The sequence below is a fragment of the Schistocerca americana genome, chromosome 9 (genome assembly GCF_021461395.2).
Source record: "Schistocerca americana isolate TAMUIC-IGC-003095 chromosome 9, iqSchAmer2.1, whole genome shotgun sequence".
In the NCBI taxonomy this organism is placed as follows: domain Eukaryota; kingdom Metazoa; phylum Arthropoda; class Insecta; order Orthoptera; family Acrididae; genus Schistocerca; species Schistocerca americana.
Window position 1 is genome coordinate 61,450,851 of NC_060127.1, and position 23,808 is coordinate 61,474,658.

The window sequence follows — 23,808 nt, forward strand, 5'->3', positions numbered from 1 at the left end:
TTGTTATCTAAACATCACCATATAATTTTCCCCCGAAATTAAAACGGACTGAGTAAGCAATTCCCATCCACCACCTTTTACACATTCCGAATATAGAAATTATTCTACGGAATAGAAGGAGTTGTCAAAGAGAAACTTTTTCGATTTTTTCAAATTTTACCTTGCTGTCTGTTAGACATTTTAAGTGGTCAAAATTTTTTGTTACAACGTCGTTCACCCCTTTCTGTGCTAAGGACAACCTTAACGTTGAGCAATGAATCTCATTTTTTCTTCTAGTAGTGTAGTTATGTACCTCACTGTTCCTTTTGAACTGTAGTGGATTATTCACAAGATTTACTTCATGAGGGGATAAATATACTGCGAAGCACTAGTCAGAATGGCCAACTCCTTAAACAGATGTCTACAAGATGATCACGGGTGAGCACCACATATTATTCTTGTAGCACGTTTTTGGGCAGTGAGGACCTCCTTTCTTAAAGATATACCCCAGAACATCATTCCATATGACATTACTGAGTGAAAATAAGCAAAATATGTCAATTTACTGATTTCTCTCTACCCAAAATTTGCTTTGATTCTAAGTGCAAACGTGGCTGAACTAAGTTGTTTTAGGAGTTTGTGTTTTTCCAGTTTAAATTCTCATCATATGGATATCTAAGAATTCTGAAGTTTCCACCCTACGTATTATTTCATCACTATGTGTTACACTTATCGCTGGTGCAGTACCTCTAGAGGTGCAGAACTGAATATGTGTCTTTTTTAAATTCAAGGTGAGACCATTCGCAGAAAACCAGTCTATGACACTTTTGAGAACTTTGTTCACCATTTCTTCCATTTGTGTGTGTAGAATGGGAGTGACTACAATACTGGTGTCACCTACAGAAAGATATAATTCTGCTTGTTGTACATTAGAGGGTAGATCCTCCACATATATGAGAAACAGCAGTGGACTTAAGATTGAGCCTTGGGGAATCTCGTACGTGATTGCTTTCCAGTCAGAATTATGTCCCTGGATTCTGTTGGTTGAATTACCACTAAGTATAACTTTCGGTATTCTTTTGCTTAGGTATGACACGAACCATTGGTTGGCTATACCATCAATCCCATAAAACGTCAATTTTTCTGGGAGTATACTATGATTCACACAATCAAATGCCTTGGGATAGGTCACAGAAAATACCTACCAGTGCTATTTTGTTATTTGTTGCTTGTAATATCTAGTGTGGGAACATTTAAATGGCATTCTCGGTAAAGCAACCCTTCTGAAACCCAAACTGTGATTTGTTGAGGATATTATTGTTACCAAGGTGGGATACTATTCTAGAATACATCACCATCTCAAATATTTTGGAAAATTATGCCAGCAGTGAAATAGGTCGATAGTTACTGACGTCTCTCTTAGCACCTTTCTTAAAGAGGAGTTTAACAATGGCATATTTTAATCTCTCTGGAAACATGCCTTGAGTTTCTGATGCATGACATATTTCGGACAATATTGGACTTATTATATGGAACAAATCTTTAGTACTCTATTGGAAACACCATCAAAATCAGAAGAGCTTTTATTCTTGAGAGAATGTATGAGTCTCTTAATTTCAGAAGAAGAGGCTGGTGATGGATTTATATAACGTCATTTTACGAGAGTTCAAAAAATGGTTCAAATGGCTCTGAGCACTATGGGACTCAACTGCTGAGGTCATAAGTCCCCTAGAACTTAGAACTACTTAAACCTAACTAACCTAAGGACAACACACGCATCCATGCCCGAGGCAGGATTCGAACCTGGGACCGTAGCAGTCGCGCGGTTCCAGACTGTAGCGCCAGGACCGCTCGGCCACCAGCGGCCGGCTTTACGAGAGTTACTTCTTCAACATATTGCTATGATCTTTCTCTTGAACTGTTGGTGCCTATGCCTTCTACTATGTTTAAGAAATGATTATTAAGTACTTTTGCTACCTGTGACTTGCCATTTATAACCATTTCATTCAATTCAACGGTAATGTTATCCTGTTCTGTGGTTGGTTGTCCTGTCTCTTGCTTCACTATATTCCATACGGTCTTAACTTTGTTGTCAGACGTACTGATGTCTGACATTATGTGCAGGTTTCTTGATTTTTTAATAACCTTTCCTAGTAATTTTGAGTAGTTTTTGTAGCGCGCAACAACTGCAGGGTCTCTACTTGTTCTTGCCATTTCCCTTTTCCGTTCAAAGGATAATTTACTCTCCTTAGTGATCCATGGTTTTTTACATGACTGTTTAGTGTCCCTTCTGATTAGCTTCTGCGGAGAGGTATTTTCAAATACTGATATGAATTTGTCATGGAATAGATTAAATTTTATAGTAACATTTTGTTCTTTATAAATTTCATCCCAGTTTGGATGTTGTGTGGCAATTCCAGAAAAAATTGCTCGTTGCGGTTTCTTAGCAAATTTGTTTTTATAACATACTTTATTCGTACAGTTTTAATATAACAAAAATACTCGCTAATTAAAGTAGAGAATTTGTGACAAGGGTACATTTCAGTCGAAGCCAGCCACACCACTGCTAATTGTCACTCTTCCTCTCCTCTGAACTAGTAGCGTTCGTACCATGGGAATTCGGGATGTTTATCAATCCTGGAACAGATATATGGCAGTTGGTGAAACGCCAGTAACTACTAAAGCGTATGGCACATTCATACTTGACAAATAATATGGGAAATTTTATAAATAATAGACAAGAAATTCTTGGATATTTATTTTATTATTATTACTATTATTGTTTCAGTAAACACAGCAGTTGAGATCAGTATTCTGGATTTCGTAGGTTATCACAAATCGGACACTTCCTAAGTGTCTAGGAATGCTTGATGTATCGGTGGATAGTTCGTGCATATCTCAGTAAACTTGGCTTTTTGTACTTATCAGATGGATATGTAGTCACGTCCAATCGTTTTCAAACGGTAAGAGAGGTCATTTGGCACTGCTCCCAACGGGATCACTTTCGCTAGTTTATGACAGAGTCGCTCAGTTCGATTTTCAGGTCGTCTTATCTGGCAAAGTTTTCACTTGTTTATTGTCCATACTCCTAGTACTTGGGTTGACAATGTCAGTAATCCAGACTTCCTTTTTCTCTACAAATTATTGTGATGGCTCACGAACTGTGTTAAAGCATTAGATCTGTCTGAAGTTGAGGTCTCCCACAGTAGACTGGTATGTTCGCTTTGTAACGGTTCTTTATTTACGTGACCATTACGGCACTCCAACCCCAGTTCTCGATACCAGTAATATCGAACTACTTTTCTGCGAAGTAACAGACATATTTTTGTGACAATATTCACATTTGGTTTTATTAATGTATAGGTACTCCGATGTATCGATATATTACAGACATGGTTCTTGTGTGTATTCATTTCTGGGAGACTGTCATAATCTTTGACTTACTTGTAACCGTTTTGGTGTGAATGCGCACAGAGCAGTCTTTCTTTGACTTTGCAGAAGTTATGTTGTTATTTCGCTTTGTAAAAGAACAGTCAAGTCTTGTGTTTGTTTAAAGTGGAAATTAAATATGTGGAAGATTGATATAAAACTGTTTTCTTGATGATGTGGCAATTAATAAGAAGTATATGTGAATTTACAAGAAATTTATTAAAAATGTGGATCGTGAACACCAAGTCAAAAATTATTTCTACCATGCCATTGTTCCGATCTGGAATTGTTTGATCATTAAGAATTTCCTGACAAACGCATTTGTTAGATCTTCAAATATTGCTAAAATACAGATACGGACCTTCTAGCAGCCAAAGTGGAATCACCCTAGAATCAACAAGATGAGCCATAACGACATGACGAAATCTACGTGGGAATCCATTCAAGATAAGTGCCAAATTAATGACTTATTTACAGTGACTTCATTATTTCTACTCTGACGATACCATCCACAGTGAATAACTTAGTTGTTGCCCGATTAAGCGAACATATGCTGCGAGAGCAACATTATTAATCTGATTTCTAATCTACTATTTAGTGGTGGTATTGTTAGAGTTTCCAACATCTTTTTCTGACTTTTGGTCCCACTAGTTGCTTGCCACAGGCCGACGGTAATTTTGACACAAGCTCCAGTGGATCACTTCAGCTACAGCACTGTGCCTCTACCTGTAACCAGCCTAAGCGATGTTATTTGCAACGGCTCAACACGTGGCCGATTTTTTTCTCAGCTTCTTTGCAGATACTGCACTTCGGATCTCCTCCTGACAGATGTATTATAACTGAGTCAGTTCTGATGTCCCTCTGTTACTGCTACTATTTTTATTGTGTTCCTGTTACTATTAATATTACTATTAACATTACTGATTACGCACTCAATTCCTTATTAATGGACATGTCTGAGATTTCGCTGAACTATCTGAATCAGTAACTAGTGAGTACTGTAATGTTCGTTCTTGAGAAATAGGTTTGAAAGATGTAACAATGATGTTCGAAAAGAGAAGTTGAGCGAAAAAATATCTTATTGCCAAGATGAAATAAATACGAGTATTATAATATAGTTACCCAGGGAGGAGGTTTCCGGTCCCCAGTCTGCCTTTCCGTCCCTTGTCTAACGCTTCCAGGGCTTCCATGTCTTCTGCGGAGAGCTCGAAATCAAACACCTGCAAGTTCGTAAGTTACTTATTATATCAGTTATATATGTTTCACAGGGTAAGCATATCGTTTAGCAAGACAGATGATAATGCAGATACAATGCAGCAAAAAAGGCAATATTTGTCAGCGCATATATTTTATGATCAAACGACTAACAGATACACTACTCGCCATTAAAATTGATACACCAAGAAGAACTGTAAATGATAAACGGGTATTCATTGAATAAATATATTACACTAGAACTGACATGTGATTACATTATCACGCAGTTTCGGTGCATAGATCCTGAGAAATCAGTACCCAGAACAACCACCTCTGGCCGTAATAACGGCCTTGATACGCCTAGGCATTGAGTCAAACAGAGCTTGGATGGCGTCTACAGGTACAGCTGCCCATGCAGCTTCAACACGATACCACAATTCATCAAGAGTAGAGACTGGCGCATTGTGACGAGCCAGTTGCTCGGCCACCATTGACCAGACGTTTCAGTTGGTGAGACATCTGGAGAATGTGATGACCAGGGCAGCTGTCGAACATTTTCTGTATCCAGAAAGGGCCGTACAGGACCTGCAACATGCGGTCGTGCATTATCCTACTGAAATGTAGGGTTTCGCAGGGATCGAATGGAGGGTAGAGCCACGGGTCGTAACACATCTGAAATGTAACGTCTACTGTTCAAATTGCCGTTAATGAGAACAAGAGGTAACCGAGACGTGTAACCAATGGCACCCCATATCATCACGCCGGGTGATACGCCAGTATGGCGATGACGAATACACGCTTCCAATGTGCGTTCACCACGATGTCGCCAAACACGGATGCGACCATCATGTAAACAGAACCAGGATTCATCCGAAAAAAATGAGGTTTTGCCATTCGTGCACCCAGGTTCGTCATTGAGTGCACCATCGCATGCGCTCCTGTCAGTGATGCAGCGTCAAGGGTAACCGCAGCCATGGTCTCCGAGCTGATAGTCCATGCTGCTGCAAACGTCGTCTAACTGTTCGTGCAGATGGTTGTTGTCTTGCAGACGTCCCCATCTGTTGACTCGGGGATCGAGACGTGGCTGCACGATCCGTTACAGCCATGCGTATAAGATGCCTGTCACCTCGACTGCTAGTGATACGAGGCCGTTGGAATCCAGCACGGCGTTCCGAATTACCCTCCTGAACCCATCGATTCCATATTCTGCTAAAAGTCATTGGAACTCGACCAACGCGATAGGCTACAATACGACTTTTATCAAAGTCGGAAACGTGATGGTACACATTTCTCCTCCTTACACGAGGCATCACAACAACGTTTGACCAGGCAACGCCGGTCAACTGCTGTTTGCGTATGAGAAATCGGTTGGAAACTTTCCTCATGCCAGCACGTTGTAGGTGTCGCCACCGGCGCCAACCTTGTGTGAATGCTCTGAAAAGCTAATCATTTGCATATCACAGCATCTTCTTCCTATCGGTTAAATTTCGCGTCTGTAGCACGTCATCTTCGTGGTTTAGCAATTTTAAGTGTAGCAATTTTAATGGCCAGTGGTGTATATCTAGGTAACTGAAAATGGCCTTGTGCGATAGTACGAAAATTGAAAAGAAAGTAATAGTTGCAGGGGTCATTCAAAAAATGCATAGCAACTGTGGAACCTGCATGAAAAAAAATCGTAGGAGATGATGAACATTGCACGCGGCATGTGTGTGTGTGTGTGTGTGTGTGTGTGTGTGTGTGCGCGCGCGCGCGCGCGCGCTCGCTTGCTTGTTGTGGCACTAGAATACTGATGAGGACTGAACGCTACAACGTTCAGGTAGTAAATCAGACTTGTAGTATGGCTGTTGTGTTGCCCATATGGGTGAAACAGAATGTGCAGCTTAGTCCACATAATTCGCTCAACCCACAGCGCTGGTACTGACCTGTCTGTGTCCACTACTAAATGGCCTTTGTCCTGTGTTACAGGATTAACCTCCTGTTACGTCCAGTTACCATGTCGTATTGCCTTACCCGCTCTATAATGTCGTGATCCAGTTATTTCCAGCAATAACACTAACGTTATGACATTATCCTACCACGATGCCCTAATTTCCGTCCTCTACTCACATCCTACTGGGTTACATCGCCCGTAACAATAGTCACACTATTAGAATGAGATTTTCACTCTGCAGCGGAGTGTGCGCTGATATGAAACTTCCTGGCAGATTAAAACTGTGTGCCGGACCGAGACTCGAATTCGGGATCCGGGCAAGTGCTCTACCAGTCGTGAGTCGTGCTTGGGTAGCTCAGTTGGTAGAGCACTTGCCCGCGCAAGGCAAAGGTCCCGAGTTCGAGTCTCGGTCCAAGACACAGTTTTAATCTGACGGTCAGACTATTATATTACCGCATGCCTCTTTTAATCATTGGAATTGCTTGTTGCCCTCAATTATCCCAATGTTACCACACGGTACCGTCATGTTCTTTCCTTTAGTGAAATATTACTGTTACTCGCCCTATTACCACCCTATAATGGAAAGTAATAGTCATATTGGTACACTGCGGCACTCCTCCTTTAATCAGAGGATCTGTTTGTTAGAGCTGGTTTCCTAATATTACCACATTGCTCCATAATGATCCTCTCCACATTCCTCTCATTAGTTCACGTTATTGTTTCAGCCCATTCCCTTCTCATCACCCAAACTTACCCTCATCCTACTGTGTTATCTACGGTACCCCGTACTTCTGCATTAAATAATACAAATAATATGTAATTATTTTCAAGTGATTTGATGTAGAACAACAACAGCAATACCGGTTTTGATGCTACCTTTTCTAGACGCACCAAGCGTCCAGGAGATATGCTCCATGTAGAGCAAATTGTATTTGTTACTTCCCGTTATAACTGCCATAGAAAAGTCACTTGTGGGCTATAACAATCAACAGTCATCCTTATTAACCCCTAGAACACCTAAGATCATTCACTGTGATTCATTATTGCATATTGTCTTTTTTATGAGTCATAAGTATTTGTACTGCAATTTCGTCATTTAGCTATTGTCCATGTTTTCGTCCTATAAACGGTAAGCACCAAGATTTAATGTCGTTTTGTATGTATGCTTAAATTGATTTTTAAAAATATTCATGCATTGGCACCTGAGTCGAGTCTCTCAGACTCATTTCATGTCTTCTTATTCCTTATTCTGCAATGTAATTGTCCATTGCTGAATGGTATATGGTAGCAACGAAACATATTTACTGTTTTAACTCTTTGGGCTTTCCCGGCGAGATCTTGACATGTGGAATAATCGGGTCTACTGCCGGATGCTTGTGTCGCTCCGGCACAATATTTCGGCCACGTAAGTCGTTGCCTTCTTCAGTTGCTACCTGAGACGAGTTACGTGGCCGAAATATTGTGCTAGAGCGACACAAGCATCCGGCAGTAGACCCGATTATTCCACATGTCATATTTACTGTTATTTTTACAACATACCTAACAGAAAATTGAGAGATCAAGTAATTCTTGAAATATGGGTAGAATCTGATGATCTCAGCGATTTTATTGATAAAGATTCGGACTACATACTAAATGATGAAGATAAAGACCGGGAACATTGTAATGTAAGTATTGTCAGTGAAGAAAGTGATGTACATGAATTAGCAAATATTTCAAACGTAGATGAGTATGACTTACCAAATATTTCAAACCTAGAAGATGAAGGTAATACCAATAGCACCGAAAGTATTCAAAGTATCGAATAAAACTGCACGTAAGGAAACAAAGCTAAGGAAACGTAATATAATAAAATGTGAAGTTGATACAGCCAAACTCCCCCTTTGAAAACTATTGTAATTCCGACAGGCGGATTTGAACTATACTTTTGTTCAGATATTACAGAAGAAATTGTACAGTTTACTAGCGACAGGTCTGAAAGGATATCTAAGGAAAAGAATCTCGAGAAGAATTGGAGAAAATATGGTAGTATAGAAATAAGAACACTGCGTAGTCTTTTGACAGCAGCTGGTCATTAAAAAGCAATTTGTCCAGTATAGGAGTACTGTGGAGCAAAAAGTACAGTCCACCAATATTTAGAACCACATTGGGTCGTCAGAGTTTCGAAGACTTGTTATTGTTTCTGTGGGTCAATGATAAAGCTACAAGAAATGTTGGAAGAGTGAAAGATAAATTGCCTACATTTAGAGATATTTAGGAGAACATAAATCATAATATTAGACAATGTTATTTACCAAACGGAACTGGCTATCGATGAAAAATTTGCTCCATGTATGAGTTGAAATCCTGATAAATATAGAATGAAAATATTCTATATGAGTGACACTAAAAATTTCTATACGCGGAAACGGTTACCATATCTCGGAAAAGATGAAAATGAGAGAGATGAAAATGTTAATTTCGATGTTGTCAGTCATCTTCCAACAGACTATTGCGGCAGTTGTCGAAATACCACAATGGATAATTTCTTCACATCCACTGATATGGCAGATTTCCTGCTACAAGATAAGTAGACGCTTGTAGGAACAGTTCGACAAAATAAAATTTTCTTCCCTAGAGAATTTTTGCCAAAAGGAGAGCGTTCGTACTCTACTGTTATACATTCTAAAAAAGTGTAAAAATGTAGTACTGTTCTCCACAATGCATCATAAATTAACTGTATTTAGTGAAGATGCTTTTAAAGCTGACGTAATAAAATACTATAATGAGACGTAACGCGGGGTAGAATCATTAGATCAGATGGTGCTTACTTACTCCTGCAAAAGGAAAGTAAGATGGTACCTGACACTATTCACGAACTCAGTTGATGTGTGTGGAGTTTCAGCAAATGTGCTATTTTTTAAATAAAAACCAGACATATCACGTCAAAAATGTGAAAACCAGGGATCAGACACTTCTTGCCGAATTCGATAAAGATTTGGTTCCACCCCATGTCAAACGAAGACCGAAATTAGGACTTCAGGAAACTGTTATTCATTGCATGGAAAGTGCAGTAGTGAAAGAAAAAGCTCCAGCGATGAAGAAGCGTTGTTATATGTGTGACTCTAAAGACGAAAGGATGCAGAAAATTGTTTGTAGCAATTGCAGGAGAAACGTCTTTGGTGAGTATTGAACCTAAATAGTGAAGTGCAACAACTCCTTTGTTTTAAAACAAGACACAGAAACAGAAATTTTACAGAACTTAAGTCTAACAATATAATATAATAATTTATAACAGATGAAAGATAACATTACGAAAAAAACACCAGATTCACCTCAAGTGCCTATAGTGATAAAACAGCTTGGTTATTCTAGGCCTAGGGGATGTAGTCTGGGCAATATGTTAGTAGTGTACACTCACCTTGAAGTTCTCTTTAACGCGAGCGGGGTTGGAGCTCTTGGGAATGACGACGACCTCCAGCTGCATGAGGAAGCGCAACAGGACGTGGGCGGTGGTCTTGCCGTGTTTCTGCGCGATGCGCTTCACGACTTCATCTCCCAGCAGGTCGTATCTCGGCAGACTGGAATTGCAAGCGTGCACTGATAAGCAAAACGTTGTGACCGCTGTCCACCGGGACAACGTTGCCGACTGGTGAAGATGCAGTCACGTAACGTGTCAAACAATACATGCAAGCAGAGGATAGGCGAGTGGGTAATCATTCTAGCGGTGGTAAGCGACACAAATGGGGAAATCCGTTGACAGAAGAGACTTTGACGCAAGGTGGATTGTTGTGAATTGGCTTTGGGGACGAGCATCTCGGAAACGTGGAAGTGGTCGTCATTTCGTTTGCTGCTCTTGTGAGCATGAGTCGCATCCCGGCACGCGACCAGGTTACCAATAAAGTGTCGGTATGACCTGCGTGGCGCAATCAGGATGTTAACGACTCTGTGAGTCTGTAATTACCGCAGTGACCTTTACAACGAAGATGAGAGGGAATAGAACGTCCTGGGCTACGTAAGGTGGTGTAGGCAGCGTAGGAACAAATGACAAGTTCTTGTAGCAAGGTAGATAAGACGGGATTTATACTGCGCTGGTCTGCCGAGGTAATAAGGTACAACTTGTCCCTTAAACCAGTTTGACTGCTAACATAAAAGGTACGACCCTTTACCCTTTCTTCTGCATATATTTTCCTACAAGTCCCTACGGGCTGAGCCAGAAACGTCATCACAGTGTGCTTATCACTACGAGGCGTGTTTTTTAAGTAAGTACCGTTTTGAAATTAAAGAAAAAATTAATCATTTAGTAGTGCACAGAGAGCTGAAGAGTTGATTGAGAGCTGAGATGAAGCAGACCACGAATTTTTACACTAGCAGCAGAGAATATTATTCATACGGACATGAGAATTTTTATGGGAAGTTGTCTCCAAGTTGAGTCCACAGAGGGCTGTACTAAAGTTTCAGCTTGAGCGTTGATGATTGGTGCTTCACTACGAAGAATGAGAAATTTTTATTACCAATCACAGCCTGGTAGATATTTTTAGCTTGCAATGAGTTTTCAGTGTAGTAATTACTTGGCTGCTACTGTCGAAACGATACTTCAGTAGCCTATAATAGAAAGGAGTGAAATGAACAGGGCAGCATGTCGCAAGTTTGTGAATGTGGGATTGAAAATCGGTGCAAGATGTACGGGTCATAGTGTGTCAGAGGACAGACGTGAATTCAGGTTTCCAAGGTCAGCTGGGTCTAGGATAAACACAAGTGTTCGATGAATGGACAAATGGTTCAAATGGCTCTGAGCACTATGGGACTTAACTTTTGAGGTCATCAGTCCCCTAGAACTTCGAACTACTTAAACCTAACTAACCTAAGGACATCACACACAACCATGCCCGAAGCAGGATTCGAACCTGCGACCGTAACGGTCGCGCGGTTGCAGACTGTAGCGCCTAGAACCGCTCGGCGACTTCGGACATGAATGGCTGTTCAGCGAATTTTTTTGTTAAATATTTGACCAGCCGCTGTCCCAATTCTAGAATAGATCAACAGAGAGTTACGTCATTCCTTCTACTCTTCCAGCTGAATGGACATCGCGTTCCATAAGAACACGGGAGAACTGCCGGACATCAGTAACGTGTGACTGCCTGTGGCAGGACGTTACTGATATCCGGCAGTTCTCCCGTGTTTTTATGGAACAATCAGTACTCCGGGAAAGCTTTAAACATCACAATGGACATCTCGTCGCCTCTGCGTAATCACAAGTGACAACTGACGGTCTACCGCGAGTCGTATAGTTGCAGATTTGAATTTTGGGCGTTAGAAATCCATTTTCATCAGAACTGCGCGGAGAAAAATGCACCGCAGATGACTCAGCAGACAACGATCGAGTCGTGCCCTCGTGCCTTCAAATGACTTTCGTCCACACTGTGCGTAAGTCGCCTGTTAATGGGAGATTAGGAAGTACGTACTTGTTGACATCGCCGCCTTGCCTCTCGACGAAGGTGTAGATGCCAGGGGTGCCCAGCGGACCCCAGGCGCAGAGTGTGATGTCCAGGGCCCGGCAGAAGGCCCTGAGCTCGCGCTGCTGGAAGTAGGCGTGCATCTCCACCTGCAGGTTGGCGGGTTTGATGCGCGCCGACTGCCACACGCGCTTGATCTGGCGCGCAGTGAAGTTGGACAGCCCTATGGAGCGCGCCCGTCCAGCGTCCACCTGGGCCTCCATCCCCTGCACAGAGCAAGCCCAACGTGCAGATCAGCGCACCGACTGCACCACACCGTTACATTAACAGCACGCTGTACCCATGTGTGGCGTTAAGGGGACCACACCGTGGTTCACGTCGAAAAAAATCGATTTCCGGTTTTCATCACATTTCGATATAGATTAAGGTTTTATTAAAATACTCTGAAAAGTATTTGTCTGAAAAAAATTTTTTTTCGAGCATTTAAAGAGCATTTTCCTACCACGTGTGTTTACGTGCCACGCCGACTTTTCTGTCACCAACTTTTCTGCATATACACTACTGGCCATAAAAATTACTACACCACGAAGATGACACGCTACAGACGCGAAATTTAACCAGCAGGAAGAAGATGCTGTGATATGCAAATGATTAGCTTTTCAGAGCATTCACACTAGGTTGGCGCCGGTGGTGACACCTACAATGTTCTGACTTGAGGAAAGTTTCGAATCGATTTCTCATACACAAACAGCAGTTGACCGGCGTTGCCTGGTGAAACGTTGTTGTGATGCCTCGTGTAAGGAGGAGAAATGCGTACCATCACGTTTCCGACTTTGATAAAGGTGGGATTCTAGCCTATCGCGATTGCGGTTCATCGTACCGCGACATTGCTGCTCGCGTTGGTCGAGATCCAATGACTGTTAGCAGAATATGGAATCGGTGGGTTCACGAGGGTAATACGGAACGCCGTGCTGGATTACAACGGCCTCGTATCACTAGCAGTCGAGATGACAGGCATCTTATCCACATGGCTGTAACGGATCGTGCAGCCACGTCTAGATCCCCGAGTCAACAGATGGGGACGTTTGCAAGACAACAACCCTCTGCACGATCAATTCGACAACTTTTGCAGCAGCATGGACTATCAGCTCGGAGACCATTTGTCCAGTTACCCTTGACGCTGCATCACAGACAGGAGCGTCTGCGATGGTGTACTCAACGACGAACCTGGCTGCACGAATGGCAAAACGTCATTTTCTCAGATGAATCCAGCCAGGTTCCGTTTACAGCATCATGATGGTCGCATCCGTGTTTGGCGACATCGCGGTGAACGCACATTGGAAGCGTGTATTCGTCATCGCCATACTGGCGTATCATCCGGCGTGATGGTATGGGGTGCCACTGGTTACACGTCTCGGTCACCTCTTGTTCGCATTGACGACACTTTGAACAGTGGACGTTACATTTCAGACGTGTTACGACCCGTGGCTCTACCCTTGATTCGATCCCTGCGAAACCCTACATTTCAGCAGGATAATGCACGACCGCATGTTGCAGGTCCTGTACGGGCCTCTCTCGATACAGAAAATGTTCGACTGCTGCCCTGGCCAGCACATTCTCCAGATCTCTCACCAATTGAAAACGTCTTTGGAATGGTGGCCGAGCAACTGGCTCGTCACAATACGCCAGTCACTACTCTTGATGAACTGTGGTATCGTGTTGAAGCTGCATATGAGCAGCTGTACCTGTACACGCCATCGAAGCTCTGACTCAATGCCCAGGCGTATCAAGTCTGTTATTACGGCCAGAGGTGGTTGTTCCGGTACTGATTTCTCAAGATCTATGCTCCCAAATTGCGTGAAAATGTAATCACGTGTCAGTTCTAGTATAATATATTTGTCCAATGAATACCCGTTTATCATCTGCATTTCTTCTTAGTGTAGCAATTTTAATGGCCATTAGTGTATTTTAGATCTTTATATCCCCTTAAATTGCACGTTAGGGATTTCATTCTTACTCCTGAGTGTGTTGGCTATCCTTGGAATGCAGCGGTCGGTATTCTTTTGTTTGTGCTGTTTGTAAAGAAAACGCTTTCAAACACGCGGTTAGTTTTGTTCAAGTGTGATTGAAAATTTGCAGGTATACTATGGGCAGGCAATTAGGAAAAATAAAGAAAATTTGGAGTCAATGAACATGTTTGAGCCATATTCTTCCGTAAGTCCTCTGCTGATGGTAAGCCACGTCATGGATTGCGTCCGTCAGGAGAAAATTCGTGGTGCAAATAGAATAGGGCTGAGGTAACTGGAGAATGTTATTCTCACCAGCATTCTCTTCCTGTTGCTGTTATTACAGCAATTATACCTATTTTGAGAGACTTCACTCATCTTGATCTTCTAAGGAAATGTCTGCATGGGCAGACACAGAACCCAAATGAATGTTTCAACAGCATAATTTAGAACTGCCTTCCTAAAACTATATTTGTAGGCATGCATACAATGAAACTAGGAGTTGATTATGCTGTTATTACATTGAGTTGTGGTAATATTGGAAAGTGTTGGGTACTGAAAAAGATGGGATTTAATCCTGGTGAAAATATGATCACTAGGCTGCAACATTGCGATAAAATAAGGATAGCCGATGCATCTTATATGGCCAAGAAAGCAAGACAAACATCCAGGAAGGTGAAAAAGAAGCTGGAAGACCTGCTGGAGGCCAAAGAAGGGCCATCATATGCAGCAGGACAGTTTTAATTAACTGTAAGTAACAAATTTCAAATGTTCTTTCTTCAAAGTCAATTTCCTGCAAACTAAAACTTTCCCTTTATATGCCCCATTATATCAGAAACTATCATAGATAAACGAATAAAATTTTCAGAGACTTTGCATAACATAAAAAGCCACCTCTGGTACTACATTCATTAATATTCCTCCATTAGGAAGTTGATAAAAAATATTTTCTGCAGAAAAACTTTATATTCTTTACTAATAAATTTAAAAAAGTATTTCTTACAAACTATAAAATGGATAAAGTAGATTTTTAGTACAGTTGACCCTAGTAGCATCATGTAACATACAGTAAAAATATTAAGGTCCTGCATCAAATAGTTTTCTTCGGAAATGGGTCAAATGCTTGCCTAAATTAACATGGATTGGAGAGGCAGGGTGTGGTCCCCTTAAGAATGGACAAAAATTCGGCACAGATGGGAAAGGAGTCGCTGATACAAATGAGTACAATTTTAAGTGCACTATGCAATGTATGCCACTGCAAGTCGTACATAAGGTCCTTCAACACCCAGTCTCCTGGCCCAACCCTTACCAATGTTTCTAATTCCGCCCTTGAGGAAGCTCTGTGGCTTTATGCACTTGCACACTTGCACTGTCTCCACAACTTCGTCATCCAAGTAAACATTGGATTCATGGAGGTGACCCTTCACTGGATCAGAAACCGGAAAATCACCTGAAACTCTATCAGGACTATACGGAGGGAGGTCCATCAGGTCAGAACCAGGATTTGGAATCCAGTGGACTTTTTCACCATCAGTAAAAGGGAGTCACTACCCTCAAGCTAAATCTCACTTTCGTTTTATTTAGTATTTGAAATTTCGCAATAACTCACAACTGCTGCTACTGTTCACCTTTGGGCCTTTGGAGTGTAATTAATCAACTATTAACGTTTCACATCTCAAAATACTGTCATTATCCACTTTCCTGCAGAAGCTTGGCTTTGAAATTCCTTGCTGCGGATAAGGACCGATGTTATGACTCTATGCTGTGCCAGTTTCTCTGTAGTTCGTGGTCGTATATCCATGTCTCATCAACAGTTGCTTTGTGACTGACGAAGTATCCTCCTTTCTCGCCTGCCGCTGTGGCGGAGTGGTTCTAGGCGCTTCAGTCCTGATCCGCGCTGCTGCTACGGTCGCAGGTTCGAATCCTCCCTCGGGCATTGATGTGTGTGATGTCCTTACGTCAGTTATGTTCAAATAGTTCTAGGGGACTGATGACCTCCCACAGTGCTCAGAGCCATTTGAACCACATTTGAACCTCCTTTCTCTTCTAACCGCTTCAAATGATATTTCGACAGTTCCAGACGTTCCTGCATGTGTTTGGCATTTGGCATTACTCATACTGAGCACAAAATTAGGTTACTGATTCTTGGCTATGGCCGGTGTCACACTATCAAATGTTTTTTGACAAAGGAAAGTGATCAAACATTCATCACATGTTCTTGGTGAAAGATGCCAGACGTGGGGCAAACTTGGGTATTATACTCGCATTAAATTTTCTTAGATAAATATCTTTGACGTCATAGTTCCTTCAGAATGGTCGGCGAAGTCTTATTACTGTTCTCTACGGTTGCGTGTACCACAACTATACTTTACGAGTATGCAACACTTTTTCTCCTCAAATTTTTCAATAAAATCGGATATCATCTCTGATCTCAGGGATACCACTGAAACATGAAGATCTGCGAAATTCCGTCACATTCAGCTGCTTCGCAAATGACGAGTATAATCTAAAGCTTGGAATTCTGAATACATTTCAGGGAAACGCTTGCAGAGACCGGTCTAACCATCAAATTCTTCAGGAAGGTCTTTATGGCTGTATCATATTCAGGAATTAAGTGTACTGAATTGTTTAATAGTCCCCTCCCGCCAGAGGTTCGAGTCCTCCCTAGGGCATGCGTGTGTGTGTTGTTTTTAGCATAGGTTAGTTTAAGTTAGTGTAAGTAGTGTGTAAGTCTAGGGACCGATGATCTCTGCAGTTTGGTCCCTTAGGAACTCACACACATTTGAACATTTGAATTGTTTAATAAACAAAAGGAATATGTACGAAAAATTTGGAAGTCACAGCTATATTTATCAACGATTATATTTCGAATGGTTCAAATGGTTCAAATGGCTCTAAGCACTATGGGACTTAACATCTCAGGTCATCAGTCCCCTAGAACTTAGAACTACTTAAACCTAACTAACCTAAGGACATCACACACATCCATGCCCGAGGCAGGATTCGAACCTGCAACCGTAGTGGTCGCGCGGTTCCAGACTGAAGCACCTAGAACCGCTCGGCCACGAGCGGCCGGCTCATATTTCGACTTGGTCATCATCCTTACTGAACTTTCTGAGGTAATGAAAGAGCTCTCCAGTATGTTCATCAAAAAAGTTATCCAATGCTTTTTCGGCCAACTGTCGACAGAAATCTAGACCTAAACCATCTGCAGAAAACCTGTTAGCACTCAAACAACGTCAGAGAGTTCAAAAGATGAAAATGTGAAGTGTTGCGAGCAGGGTTGTTGATGAACTCCTAACCGAATGAATCCAAAAACTGCTTTGTGGGATTTACTATTGAGGGATGTGCTTTGTCATAGAACAAGTAGACTGCTTTCGATAACATCCCCCTTGTTTCGTTCTACCATTTCCCGCCGTAAGATTTTCTTTTTAGAAAATTTCAGCACCACGCAGCGCTGTTTCCTCATAGGGCAAAAATTGAATGAGGAGACGCCTTTCACTAGCGCAAAAGACAGTGGCCATCATTTTTCGGGGCAAAACGACGGTTTTAAATTGCTTAGCTGATGATGAACAGGGATGCCGCCAGAGCACAGATTGTTATTCATCTCGGGGGTGCAAATTCAAGGAACTAACATTCCATTTGGAAGTGTTCGAGAAATTCCATTGAAGTCGTGATTTTGCTGTCTTTGTGTTAGTCTGTGAAGTTCTAGTACCCACCTGGCAAACAATTTTCATATATAAAGTGTGTTAGTAATGATTTTATAGCAGATGAGATCTCGATACATTTGGAAAATGTTCAAATGTGTGTGAATTCTTAAGAGACCAAACTGCTGAGGTTATCAGTCCCTAGACTTATACACTACTTAAAGTAACTTATGCTAAGACACATCCATGCCCGAAGGAGGGCGCGAACCTCCGGTGGGAGGAGCTGCCCAGTCCGTGACATGGCGCCTCAAACCGCGCGCCCACACCGCTCGGCGATACATTTGGAAACGTTGTTTTTATCTAGTCCCGTGTCAATCATTTCTGCGATGTTTTTCACCACAGCAACAGTCACGGTTGAGGGACGGCCACTACATTGTTCACCATGCACACTCATTCTGCCAGCTTTAAATTTACATCACTTTTAAACATTAATATCATTCGTCCGACGATCCGTGTTAACACTAGGGAACGGTGCGTTTTTTCTTGCAAAGAGGAAAACAGATTACTCGCCTCACCTCGCAGCTTGGGGGATTCGCAACAGAGACGAACGACCGTGCCCTCCACTGCCAGTACACTGTCCTTGAGCGCAGTGCTGCCACGTTTGTCCAAAAAATATTCCTCTGGGTGTCAGAAGCCCGGTACTTTTACTCCCTGCTCGTGCCCAGTTATGCTGCAGTTACCTGCAATAAATGCATTACCTTCCATATGCTGACGTGGTCTGTGTTTAGGTCCAGGAGCACATTCCCGTCTTTGCCCTTGGGGGGAAAGGTCCCGTCGTCCACGTCCTGCATGCCGACAGGGTTGTGCACCAGGTACAGGTCTACGTAGTCCAACTGGAGATCGGCCAGGGACTTCTTGAGGTACTTCTCGACCGACGACTGTCGCATACCCATCATCGGCAGCTGGAAAAGAAGTTACCCACTCAGTATCTTCGCTAAAGAATGTCAACAACAAAGGAGTTATTGCACTATAAATACACTGACACGGAAAAAAATCGGTACACCAAAAGTACGAGGGTCACTACAAAAGAAAAGCACACTATTTTTGTAAAAATACAGTTTTCATTCTGCACGTGTGGAACTTTTACAGTGTGTAGATACATCCTTCCCGCTTGTTTTCAAACTTAATTCAACCTGTTCCCGTGAGTGGCGCCGTCACAGCATGTCTTCAAGATGGCTGCTACACTTGACGTTCGTCAGAAGCAACGTGCTATCATAGAATTCCTATGCTGTGAAAACGAGACAGTGGGAAACACCCACAAGAGGTTGAAAAAGGTGTATGGAGATGCTGATGTCGATCGCAGTACAGTTAGTCGGTGGGCAAGCAGGTTACGTGATGAAAGCGGGCGCGGCAATATTGAGGACTGTCCTCGCAGCGGCAGGCCTCGTACTGCACACACTCCAGACAATGTGCAGAGAATTAACGAATTGGTGACTGCTGACAGACCCATCACAGTGAACGAATTGTCACGCTACGTTGGGATAGGGGAAGTGTTTGCACAACACTGAAAGTGTTGGCGTTAAAAAAGGCTTGTGCCAGGTGGGTTCCTAGGGTGTTGACAGTGGCTCACAAAGAAACAAGAAAAACGGTATGCAGCGAACAGTACGAGAATGGTGGAGATGAATTTCTTGGAAGAATTGTGACAGATGACGAAACATGGCTCCATTTTTCACCAGAAACGAAGAGGCAATCAATGGAGTGGCATCATGCAAATTCACCCAAGAAAAAAAATTCAAAACCTCACCTTCTGCTGGAAAAGTTATGGCTACGGTGCTTTTTCGATTCCGAAGGACTCTTGCTTGTGGACATCATGCTAAGTGGAACCACCATAAATTCTGATCCATATGCGACGACACTGAAGAAACTTAAGCTCGACTGAGTCGTGTTCGACCACATCGGCAAAAGCAGGATGTTTTGCTTTGCACGACAATGCCCAGCGACATGTCAGTCAAAAAACCATGGAAGCGATCACAAAACTCGTGTGGACAACAGTGAAACACCCGTCTTACAGTCCTGACCTGGCTCCATGTGACTATCATCTCTTTGGGAAACTGTAAGACTCTCTTCGTGGAACAAGGTTTGAAGGTGATGACTCCCTTGTGCACGCTGCCAAACAGTGGCTCCAACAGGTTGGTCCAGAATTTTACTGTGCAGGTATACAGGCGCTGGTTCCAAGATGGCGTAAGGCAATTGAGAGGGATGGAAATTATGTGGAGAAATGAAAATATTGATCCTAAAGGATGTATCTACACACTGTAAGACTTTCAAACATGTAGAATAAAAGATGGATTGAAAAAAAAAATAATGTGCATTTCTCTTGGAGTGCCCCTCGCAATTAACATGCAGTAATGAAATTTCGGCAATACAACGGTCTAGATAATATATGTAAGTGATTAGCATTGCAAAATGACAGTTTAATGTAAGTTGAACCTTTGGGAGCAGAAAATGTCAAATGATGCTACATTAATAACGGGTGTAACCACCAGAATATTGAACGCAATTATCCGAAGGTGCATACATTGTGTTGTACAGACGCCGTATGTCAGCTGATGGGATGGACGTCCATGCCAACTGGACTTCGACGATCAACACAGGGACGGTTAATACTGGTCGTGGATGAGGCTGGATTCCTCGTCCAGTGATGTCCCACATGTGCACGACTGGAGACAGAGATCGAGCCGGCCAAAGAAACATGTCGACACTGTGCAGAGCATGCCGGGTTGCAACAGCGGTATGTGGGCGGGCGTTATCCTGTTTGAAAGCACCACTTGGAATTCAGTTGATGAACAGCAGCACAACAGGCCGAATTCCCAGATTAACGAGATTTGCAGCCAAGATGCGTGGGATAACCACGAGAATGCTCCAGCTGTGTAACTTATTAAAAAATTAAAAACGCTCTCCTTCAATTATGTGGTAAGTTTGCACTCTTCATTTTTTCCACTGTTTCCCATATATTTTCCGCATTTGATTTACGAAACTCATGACGCAATAGCGAACCTTTTCATGACAGGGTCATTCATTTAACCCCATTCAAGAGCAAAAATAAATCATGTATTAAGACAAGTTACACCTGATGATAAACCCACAGGGACAGAAATGAATCGTGTATTTAATGACACGAAAATTTGCGACCAAAGGTTTTTCTTTAATTCATACTTCCAGTGTATTAAATACAGTGACGTTTGCAGCTGCAAAATATGGATAAAATTCAATTCAAAGAATGGACTGCCGTGTTGCAAATTTGGGTTTTCGATCAACTGGGACTGTCAGAGAGAATCGAGTTGGTGACTGTCCACTACTGAGCAGCAACGAACTTAAAAAGACAGTTCGAGGAAACTATGACTACCAGTTCGACAAGAATGGTGAAATTTTATTTGTTCGATGACATGACAACAGATGCGTTACAATTGGTACAAATTTTGACAAAGTTGAACCTTTGGGAGCGGCTACGCGGTACAGTAGACAAGCAAGTAAGAAGATACAAGTGCAACAACCTGCCGTTTTGAAGTCTTATAGCACGTACATGGGAGGTGTTGACCACCATGACTGGTTACTTGGTAAATGCGCGACGATAATTAGAGGGAAAAAAATGGTATTGGGTCCTATTTACACGTATGCTGGAAATGGCCCTCGTAAATGCCTGGCTCTTCTACAGAGTAGTACATGGGACAAATGCACTAGATTTACTGGATTTCAGACGTGCTGTTACAGTTACATACCAGAAATCGGACACTGGAAGACCGAATATTGGACGGTCAATGGAATACCCATCAAGTCAATTGAGAGTGATACCGGACATCAGGTTTGATGGAATTGGTCATATGATTGACAGAAGAAGCACGCAAAGAAGACGTGTAAGAGCTAAATGCAACGGGAAACCAAACACATATTGTGTTAAATGCCGTGTAACAGTGTGTGTGAAGTGTTTTGTACCATTTCACAAGAAATAAATAGTAAAGACCTGAATACAGTTAAGTATGCTATACGATACTGTTAGATCCCAGCGTCCTATTTTGAGGACGGCCATTATATAAGCATGTATAAATATTCTTTGGCTCTCTTTGTACTTATTGTGGTTCATACACTGTGTACATTATAATTAAGGAATAAAAAATTCAATTTAAAAAAAATTAATTTGGGACTTAATGGGTTAGTAAAACACGAAAATTTGCGAACGAAGGTTTTTGTTTAATTCATACTTTCAGTGTATTAAATACAGTGACGTTTGCAGCTGCAAAATATGGATAAAATTCAATTCAAAGAATGGACTGCATGTTGCAACATCTCACTCGAGATTGTAAATTCAAGTGCGAAAACTACGACTGCGATTTTTCTTCTGCCGGTACAGTGGTTAGGAATATGCTCATCGTTCATGCTTCAGATGCAGAGTGCGTAGTTGTATTATTCCTTTGAATAGTCCCACATTGGCGGAGTTTTATTGGATATTCAGTCCAGTGAACAGAGTACACAAATGGAGAACGCTCTCTAACGCAGAGGAATCGTGGTTTTCCGGACAGATTTTCACAGTAACAATGAATCGATCACTCAAGTATCGGCAGGACGGGTAAAACCCATCATGGGTCTAAGAACAGCTCCGCCCCGCAAAAGGACGGCAAATCAAAATCCATTGGAGCTCTTAGTGTTCTAAAGTTATAGCTTGTGCTCAGTGCTTCGTGACTCGTAACAGACAAAAACGTAAAGGTCTTATGCAAAGTCATGAGGCAGAAATTTGTTTACTGAAACAACGCCGCACCATCAAGTACCCTGCCTCTACCGGCGAATGTATGGTGCATCAGTCTGAATCTGAGGTTCACAATTTTAGAAATAATTACGAATAACATTAAAAATGCGACAGCCACAGCGAAAATAGTTACACACAACCGACTCGACAATTTTGCAATAAAAATTAAGAAAAATAATTATTTCATTTTCACCAGCACAGTTGTGCAGGAAAGTCAGCAGTAAAACACAGTACAATAGTGCAGATTTCACAAAACAAACTTACTGTTACACGTCGCCTTTACGTTTGTAATATGACTTAAGAAAAACTGTTCGCTAATAAAATTACATATTGTCACTGAGAATTCTATAAAATATAGAGAAAAATTTCTTGAAGTTACTGCAACCAGTCTCCTTTTGTCTTGCTCTTAAATTTTTATCATCCCATTACCGGTTTCCAACAGCCTAGTTATTCATCACCCGATGGTATATATTTATTGATTGTCTGCAGCAGTGTGGGAGTCGTGTACAGTTATTCTGGAAAACATAACGAGTGTTTTCCAGTGACGTTAATTTTATTGCACTTCACACACTTAGCCACAGGTAACACGTTCCACATGCTTCACCTGTGGCTAAGTGTGCAATGAAATTAGCGTCACTGGAAAATATTCATTATGTTTTCCAGAATACTGTGTGCACCAGCAACCAACTGACGGATACTAATAACACTACACGACTCCCACACTGCTGGCAGACAAACAACAAATTTCCACCATCTGATAATGAATCGATAGGTGTTTCGAATCCGCTAATGGGATAATAAAAATTGAAGAACAAAACAAAAGGCGACTGGTTGCAGTAATTTCAAGAAACCTCTATTCGTCACAGTCGCAGTTATCCTCACCCATAATGGAAGAAGGTTTTGATATAAAGAAAATTAAAAAAAAAATAGCTATATGGGGATTCTTGTTGCTTTTTCCCCATCCAATTAACGGTTGCTTTATTGAAAAATAATTATTTTAATTAAATCCCTATCGGATGTGATGCTCTCTACAGTAATTGTGAACAATTCATACAGAATGTGATTCTATATGACACTGTTGTAAAAGGAATGTCTAGCACTGTTATACTGTTTTTACAATTGACCTTCTCACAGATTCGTGCTGATTGAGCTCTTGTTACACTACTGGCCATTAAAATTGCTACACCAAGAAGAAATGCAGATGATAAACGGTTTTTCATAGGACAAATATATTATACTATAACTGACATCCTTCTGAATCTGTTTAATGTATTTATCTCTTGGATTCCCTCTACGATTTTTACCCTCCACGCCGCCCTCCAATACAAAATTGGTGAACTCTTGACGCCTCAGAACATGTCCTACCAACCGATCCTTTCTTCTA

General features: G+C 41.8%; 1 protein-coding gene and 1 non-coding gene across 2 annotated transcripts in view; one reads left to right on the forward strand and one right to left on the reverse strand.

The window, feature by feature from the left end:
• Positions 1-2,505: 2,505 nt before the first annotated feature.
• The window catches only part of LOC124550636 (1,5-anhydro-D-fructose reductase-like), a 39,584-nt gene continuing 18,281 nt past the window's right edge, over positions 2,506-23,808 (reverse strand). Inside the window, exons 3-7 of the mRNA XM_047125359.1 lie at positions 18,382-18,585; positions 11,980-12,236; positions 9,936-10,095; positions 4,531-4,628; positions 2,506-2,616 (exon numbers count right to left, since the gene is read on the reverse strand). Coding sequence (XP_046981315.1) covers positions 2,574-2,616; positions 4,531-4,628; positions 9,936-10,095; positions 11,980-12,236; positions 18,382-18,585 — 762 coding nt within the window. The 3' untranslated portion in view covers positions 2,506-2,573. The remainder of the gene's footprint in view (positions 2,617-4,530; positions 4,629-9,935; positions 10,096-11,979; positions 12,237-18,381; positions 18,586-23,808) is intronic.
• On the forward strand, positions 6,880-6,954 carry Trnaa-cgc. The gene has a single exon. It is a non-coding gene; the product is annotated as a tRNA-Ala (tRNA).